Here is an 8,842-nt window from a genome sequence, read left to right on the forward strand (position 1 = left end):
GACCTGGTGCCGGAGACGAACACGCCTGTTGTCAGCATCTCCGTAAACTCGTTTCCTGCTGGATAGGGCCGCTCCAAAGTCAATCTGTGCCATCTTTGCCTTGTCTGCTGCTGCAATCCACTTAATGAGGTGGGGTGAGGTGAAATGGGGTTTAACGTCGCGTCCAAGATTATTGCACTTATAGAGCGACGTGCATGCACGTGTGTGTGTGTGTGTGTGTGGCTGCTTGCCGATAAATAGTGCTAGCTCACTGAGATAACATGCCGCAGTTTAACATGAGTACCCCACTCAGACACAGTATACTGACTCCGAGCCCTTGTTTTAGCCCCTTAATGCCGAGCGCCAGACAGGGTAACAACAAATACCATCTTTTAACGTCTTTTGGTATGACGCGGTCGGGGATCGAACCCCGGACCTTCCGCTCTCCGGGCGGACGCTCTATCACTAGACCACGGAGGCGGTCCCACTTAATGACCTCAACAAATCTGAAGATGTTTGTGTGACCATGATAGTACAGACCATACATCTGAGTGGTGTCATCGCAGGCTCTTCCCGATGGTGCTGGAAAACAGAGTTTGTTGCTGTCCTCTGGAGGGTGGGACTGTTCAGTGACATTTCTGAGAAAATCGCCTGCAGTGGTACATCTTCCTTTACAGACTTGCCACACCTCCAGTGACAGCGAGTCTTTTTGGCAATATTCTTTAACCATCAAGCAGCGATTGAGAGGTCTCCTTTTGTAACATGACAAATCCCACCTTCCTTAAACCAGCTATTGTGATAAACCATGCTGTTGTTGTTGTTGCTTTTAGTGTTTAAGAGGTCGCCTTCTGCCTAAGCGATTTCGGCTGACCTGTCCCTCTTTGGGACTCGTGAGTGAGTAGGGTATACATATCTATTGTGAGTTAGGTATTCACATAATTTCTGTTTTTGTATTGATATGATTTCTATTTTCGAATATTGATATAATTTCATTTTTATCCTTGGCTGCTTTGTTTATATACGTGCTGAATGCGTTAAAGATTATATACCTGTACTTGTAATCCTATTTTATCTCAAAATTATATCCTTTATACCCTTCTCCACCTCAGTTTGTATCTTTATCCTTCTCCAACTTATTTTACATCTATGCCCCTCTCCAACTTATTTTACATCTATGCCCTTCTCCAACTTATTTTACATCTATGCCCTTCTCCAGCTTATTTTACATCTATGCCCCTCTCCAACTTATTTTACATCTATGCCCTTCTCCAACTTATTTTACATCTATGCCCTTCTCCAGCTTATTTTACATCTATGCCCCTCTCCAACTTATTTTACATCTATGCCCTTCTCCAACTTATTTTACATCTATGCCCTTCTCCAACATATTTTACATCTATGCCCTTCTCCAACTTATTTTACATCTATGCCCTTCTCCAACTTATTTTACATCTATGCCCTTCTCCAACTTATTTTACATCTATGCCCTTCTCCAACTTATTTTACATCTATGCCCCTCTCCAACTTATTTTACATCTATGCCCTTCTCCAACTTATTTTACATCTATGCCCTTCTCCAGCTTATTTTACATCTATGCCCCTCTCCAACTTATTTTACATCTATGCCCTTCTCCAACTTATTTTACATCTATGCCCTTCTCCAACATATTTTACATCTATGCCCTTCTCCAACTTATTTTACATCTATGCCCTTCTCCAACTTATTTTACATCTATGCCCTTCTCCAACTTATTTTACATCTATGCCCTTCTCCAACTTATTTTACATCTATGCCCTTCTCCAACATATTTTACATCTATGCCCTTCTCCAACTTATTTTACATCTATGCCCTTCTCAAACTTATTTTACATCTATGCCCTTCTCAAACTCGTGTTCTCTCTATATATTTCTCTGACTTACATGCAGATATAATCCCTCAATTGTAGATATAACTAGCCCCTGTTGTCCTTCTACTAATTAATCCTCTTGGGCTGTTCCATTACAACAGAAGGTAAAGCCCCGTGTTGTTTTAACAAAGTGTTGACGTTTTGGCAGTTAGAAGTTTTGCGAGATAACCCCACATATAGGAGGTAGTGTACCCATGTGTATATGCCAACATGTCTCAATTCCAAAGAAGTATGTGAATATTTGCACAATGCTTAAAACATTGTCTAAGCATAATCCTTTTGAATGTTTTTCATCTTTGTTTTTGTTCAAGTTTGTCACTTCCAAGAGGTCTTCAAATGGATAATGTTTCCTTGTGGTTTCCCTTGTGAAACCGTCATTGAGTATGTCCCACCAGTAAAACCATCCCTGCTTGTCCAGATTCTACCTATTACACAATGTCTTTGATTAGTTTCTACCTATGAAAGACCCATGTCTAGTTTGTCTCAAACAGCGTCATTCAAAAACTTGACCTGTTACAGCGTTTACATTCAACCTAAAACAACGTCAAAAACTAGATCTGTGACAACGTCATTGTCTAGATTCTACCTGTAAAAAGTCATTGTCTAGATTCTACCCATAACGTCATTGTCTAGATCCTATACATTACAACGTCATTGCCGAGATTCTACCTGTAAAAATGTCATTGTCTAGATTCTACCCATAACGTCATTGTCTAGATCCTATACATTACAACGTCATTGCCGAGATACTACCTGTAAAAACGTCATTGTCTCGAATCTACCTGTGAAAATGAATGAATGAATATTATTTTTCGCCGCATCTTCAATTTTCCAGCTATTCGCGGCCTACCTGTGAAAAACGTCATTGTCTAGATTCTACATGTGATAACGTCATTTCAGTGAGTTTGGTAACGAAGTGTAAACACCTATCGCTCACTTGATATATTTAAGATCAGAGGATTCTCGTTTATTCATCCTCTTCAGTACCTAGCACACAGAACAAATTTTACCCAGTTGAAAACATCGACTACAGGGGAAGTGGTTTTTGAACGCGCATGTTCATGTATTTATGGTGCAAGCGTCGTTATACATTATCGATCTCAATGGGTTGAGACTCCGCATGTAAACATTGTTGAGAAACAATGGTTGTTTCGCCGTCACCTTGGTAACTCCGTTGCCTCCTGCAACTGATGTGGATGCTGAAACCTAGAATAACTTACAGTCTCCGAAAAAGAGTTATGTGTAAGGTTAAATAAAAAATAAATCTGAAAAGGAACATACGGAAAAAAGGCTCTCTTTGTCCCCGAAAAAAGGTGTAGTCTGATATCTAGAATGTTAAATAAAATAATTCTGAAAGGGAGCACACGCGTATTAAGGGAACCTTCAAGTCTTTTAATACCCGAAGTAAACTTATAATAAGATTAAATAAAAATAATTATGCGAGGGAATATACGCATATTCAGCGAACCCTCGCGTCTCCTAATGTCACAGAGCTGGAGTTGAAAAGTGATGAGTGTAGGAAGAGAGCGGGGAGGTGCTGGGGTGAGCGTAGGATGGGGGTGGGGTGGTGGTAAGATGGTGGTGGGGTGAGTGTAGGATGGGGGTGGGGTGGTGGTGGGATGAGCGTATCGTGTAAACGATCGTCATATGAATCGCCCAACATCCTGTTTCAAAATAATAGTGTAGAGATAAGAGAAGTCCTGAGAATTTTGTAATTATTTTTTATTGCAAAATAATATGTTTAAGCCACCGGGGATGTTGCAGGTTGTTTGTGGAAACATAAACATGACTCAGCAGTAATAACAACACGCACGGCAACAACGCGCGCTATAAGGCGCATGCATTTGACGACGTATGTAACAGTGACTTCCAGCAAACGCCGACCACGAAATAACAAACTCTTTCTATTCCTTGACGCCATGTATTGTAGATGATTTCACATGCATTGGGGTGTGTCTGTTTAGGCTTTAATTTCATCTAGGAAAAAGACGTCATATTAAGGTCAAGGCGAATACAGCTAAAATTGAACTGGTTAATAATAGTTAGCGCTCATGACAAAGTCTTTTTAATCATATCGTTCTAGAACAAATGACCAATCATGACCAATCACTACAAAATTTAATAAAACCAAGCAGGGTCTCAGCAGGTGACCATGCCGGGGACTTCAACTTGATATCTGGTCTCCGTGGGGACTCCGGGATGGAACTGGTCCTCAGCAACAGATGCTGGTAGTGAGAGGCGACTTAGTGAATGGGTGGTCAGGCTCCGTGACAGGCCTCGTACCCATACGGCGCAGATCGTTGCTAACAATATCGATTCTCACCCACTGGATTCTCTAGGTATATATCCGGGTATAATTAAAACATCGCAAGTAGTTGATTGAACACATATTTTTATTTAACGCCAGATATAAGGGATCGCGAACAAAAGGGTAAATATGGCTCAAACGTCATGTTGGAGTCTCCCACTGTAAAGCGTACACACATGTTGTACACTCAATGGGGTGAGGTGGGGTGTACCGTCGCATTCAAGAGTATTGCACTTATATAGCGACGTGCGTGCTGCGTGCGTGCGTTTGCTTACTTGTACTAGTACGGACTAATGCCGGTTTTAGAGTGCTAGCCCACTGAGATACCGTGCCGCAGTTTAAATTGGATACCCCAATCGGAGAAAGTATGCTGACTCCAAGCCGACCAGACCTTGTTTTATCAGGGTAACAGCATTTACCATCTTTTACGGATTGTGGTATGACGCAGCTTGGGATCGAACCACCGACCTTCCGTTGCGCTCTATCCAGTAGACCACGAGGCGGTCCACATACTATGAACACAATCCTATAATACATACATTAAGCTATATACATATTTAAATACTGGTGGGAATAAATAAGAGAACATGTTGCAGAATAGCGATTTTGACGTTTTCAGTAAAACTGTTTCATTTCGAAAAAATGATATTATCCCATGTATTCATTATATTACCGAACTTTCTTCGAGGAACATTCACAAATCCACACCGAACACACGCTTTCCTTTCTCGACGTTCCCTTAGTTCTTCCCCTCAGTATAAACATGCTTCGTTAATAGACCGCGCGGATTCTGTGTCTACTGACGACTAATGTTCTCGTTGTTCTGGGGTTCGGAGGGCAGAGGGGCCTGGAAGGTTGGCACCAGTTGTTTGTGTCTGTCATTCCCTGGCAGGGCCACGAGGGGTGGAGGGGGTCGGGGCAAGGTGTCGGGGTGACCCCTCACAGGTATCTCCACACCCCCGTCCCCATAGTACAGGTCTACGGCGCTAGGGCGGCGCTGTTTCGCGCCGTCGGCGACATTGACCGAAAGGCCTTGACCTCCGACGTAGTCGTCGACCCCGAGAGCAGCGTCTTCCCGAGCTTTCTCGTCAATGACGGCTTGGACGCGTCGTTGCAAGTAAAGAGGTTTGATGACGAACACAGATGCAACACCCAGGAACATGAGGCCGAAAACGATCATACACCCCCCGATGATGACAAAGTCAGTTGTTGTATTGTTGTGGTCGCTATAGACAATCATGCCAATACCGCCACCAACGAACCCGAGTCCGATCACAGCTGTCACGGCTATACTCAACGGCTTGGAGCCTGGAGGCCCCCCTGCCCCCCTTCTCCCCACAAACACTGGCCTCTTTTTCACAGTGCCTCCTTTTGGTTTTGAAGCCGGTTTTGATTTTGGTGCTGCCTGAGAAGACATGGCTTACAATTGCAGCACAGGAAACATGAGTTGTTTAAATTTCAGTTCTTTCGGTTTCACATGTTTAACAACTTTATTTTATGGGTGATATGGTTCTTTGGTTGGAATCATCTTTGAATTCTCCTCCTACATTTTTATTTAAATTTCAAGTCGGTAAGAAGTCAGTAACTAATGTTTGTATGCAAAGGGCATTCTTTTGATTTCGCGATCGAATTGAAATAGTCGATCCTCCATGTTGATATAAGATAATCTTTCATCAATAGGCGATCGTGTAAAAAGACAAACTTCCCGTCATTACGAAAGAAAAACAAAAACAACAATCAGAAAAGCAATAACGAATGTCGCAGATGAAACCTCCACAAGGTACAAGGCAGTGTCACAGATCAAACCTCCACACGGTACAAGGCAGTGTCACAGATGAAACCTCCACAAGGTACACAGCAGTGTCACAGATGAAACCTCCACAAGGTACACAGCAGTGTCACAGATGAAACCTCCACAAGGTACACAGCAGTGTCACAGATGAAACCTCCACAAGGTACACAGCAGTGTCGCAGATCGAACCTCCACAAGGTACAAGGCAGTGTCACAGATTAAACCTCCACAAGGTACAAGGCAGTGTCACAGATCAAACCTCCACAAGGAACAAGGCAGTGTCACAGATCAAACCTCCACAAGGTACAAGGCAGTGTCACAGATCAAACCTCCACAAGGTACACAGCAGTGTCACAGATCAAACCTCCACACGGTACAAGGCAGTGTCACAGATCAAACCTCCACAAGGTACAAGGCAGTGTCGCAGATCAAACCTCCACAAGGTACACAGCAGTGTAACAGATCAAACCTCCACAAGGTACACAGCAGTGTCACAGATCAAACCTCCACAAGGTACAAGGTAGTGTCACAGATCAAACCTCCACAAGGTACAAGGCAGTGTCACAGATCAAACCTCCACAAGGTACAAGGCAGTGTCGCAGATCAAACCTCGACAGGGCACACAACAGTGTCACAGATAAAAAACCCAAGGTACAAGGCAGTGTCGCAGATCAAACCTCCACAGGACACACAGCAGTGTCACAGATCAAACCTCCACAAGGTGCAAGACAGTGTCACAGATCAATCCTCCACAAGGTACACAGCAGTGTCACAGATCAAACCTCCACAGGGCACACAGCAGTATCGCAGATCAAACTTCCATAAGGTACACAGCAGTGTCACAGATCAAACCTTTACAAGGTACACAGCAGCGTCGCAGATCAAACCCCCACAAGGTACAAGGCAGTGTCACAGATCAAACCCCCACAAGGTACACAGCAGTGTCGTGGATGACACCTCCACAAGGCACAGGGCAGTATCGTGGATGACACCTCCACAAGGCACAGGGCAGTATCGTGGATGACACCTCCACAAGGTACACGTGACTATCACAGATCATATAAACATACAATAGTTACTCTGCTTCTCTTAACTGTGTCACACAGCACCCCGCCGCCACTGACCTCCATCATTCAGCGTCTCAGTTCATGATTCCATCTGATGCTTTAATCATATTCCCGTAATTAACCTCTCACGACACCGTGTCTTTTCTCCATCGGTAAGCCTTGTGCAATCCTTTCCCAAATCGCTTCCCTTCAATTCGCAAGATACGTTGCCTATTCGCAATTTGTACCTTTGGATTTACATGTAACACACATTTGTCTAGCTTGATGGACAGATCACTATAACACCGCGTGGTTATTTTATATATATTGATCTATTCGGTATTGAATTTCGCTTTTACCCCTAACCCCGTTATAACACCGTGTAATGCTAACGTTGTGTCTCTTGTATATATATGGATCTGTTCAGCAGCACAGGCTTACAAGTATATTATTTCGACCCTAGTATTGAATATTTACCAAGTAGGTCTATGGGAAATGCCCACGTATCATGTGCGTTATAACGATGGTAGATGTATTTGGCGTTGCTAGTAACAACAAATGAACTTCCGATTCTGAGGGTTTATAATAAGCATCACAATGAACTTCATACTGTTTCAGCTGAAACGCACATCTTTATTGATGTAGTCACGATTCAGTCGCTTCATCGTATTGTGTTTATCAAGTAAAGTGGGCAGATGGAAGATACACGACAGAAGTTTCTATACAAATACAGTACATTCTGCGTACGGCTTCATCGTACAACATAATACAAGCCATCAACGCCAGAGAACAATCAGTCTCTGCGGAAACAGATGTGTTTGTGCGTAAAAGGCAAAATAGCGGTGAAAATTGTATGAATGGATCCCTGAAAATCAGCGATGACACCAGGTGGTGGTGAAAGGGGCCAGCATGTCTCGTAGTGGCACCCGCCACTCCCACAATTTGCATACAACTATATTTGTTTGTTGCCTATCACCGTTTATATCACACATGTTGCTTCCAGACAAGCTATGTCATCTAAATCATAGCAAGAGTTTCATTTCGATGTAGTTTTGGTCCCCAAGAAAGAAAATCAATCCAGTTTTACCTGGAGTGGAGCTATAAGGGCGTCCTTACCTATTTCTGTGTTTTCATCTCCCGCCGCCTGCAAATTTCCCTCCCGCCTGAAATGGGGGTACGGGTGGCCCAGTCGTCTAAGGCGCCGCGATTCGCTGTGCAGAGTTGCGTCCCTTGGGCACGCCAGAAACCTATGATTGTGGGTTCGAATCTCGGTTCGCCCCGATTATGTTTCTAGGTTTGTCAGCACCATACCCGTGCTCGTGGGTTTCACCGAAGTGGTAAACGTCTGAGACCTGCTTCACTTCGGGCTTTCCTCCCACATGAAGCTGACACGCCGCGATATAACTGGAGTTCTGTTAAAAGCGGCGTTAAACCCAACTCACTCACTCCCGCCTGAAATATCCGCCGTATATCTGTATTTGCATGGCGCTTCATGAAAAACATATCAAGTTTCACAGTGTTTTGAAAACCGAGATCGTATAATGTAAATGACAGTATGCGTTGAAAGTTGGAATGCAGGTTTCAAAGTAGCTTCACAAATAATAGAGAGGTCCATCTGTGTGATTGCCATTGTCGCAGGTTTTCATGCCATGTATTTTCTGAAACACCAAACAGCTCCCCGCCCTTAAATCCTTTCCCACAATTTCGGTTTGCGGGTTCCTCTTGCTCTCAAAAGTCGACCAGACAAACGTTCAAATTTTGTCAAACATTTGGTACTGGTCGTCAAAGATTTGAAAAGGTCTTTTTTTC

General features: G+C 43.5%; 1 protein-coding gene across 1 annotated transcript; it reads right to left on the minus strand.

The window, feature by feature from the left end:
• Positions 1-3,638: 3,638 nt before the first annotated feature.
• On the minus strand, positions 3,639-7,335 carry LOC125377992. The gene is made up of 2 exons (XM_048392430.1): positions 7,015-7,335; positions 3,639-6,979 (listed from the first exon to the last, which is right to left on the minus strand). The coding sequence occupies exon 2, from the start codon at positions 5,610-5,612 to the stop codon at positions 4,992-4,994; it is 621 nt and encodes a 206-aa protein (XP_048248387.1). The 5' UTR covers positions 5,613-6,979; positions 7,015-7,335; the 3' UTR covers positions 3,639-4,991.
• Positions 7,336-8,842: the final 1,507 nt, after the last annotated feature.

This window comes from Haliotis rufescens, unplaced genomic scaffold (genome assembly GCF_023055435.1).
Source record: "Haliotis rufescens isolate VD_foot unplaced genomic scaffold, xgHalRufe1.0.p SCAF_11, whole genome shotgun sequence".
Taxonomy (NCBI): Eukaryota; Metazoa; Mollusca; class Gastropoda; order Lepetellida; family Haliotidae; genus Haliotis; species Haliotis rufescens.

Coding starts and splice junctions, on each gene's coding strand:
- LOC125377992 (XM_048392430.1), bottom strand. CDS start 5,612: ATGTCTTCTCAGGCAGCACCAAAATCAAAACCGGCTTCAAAACCAAAA.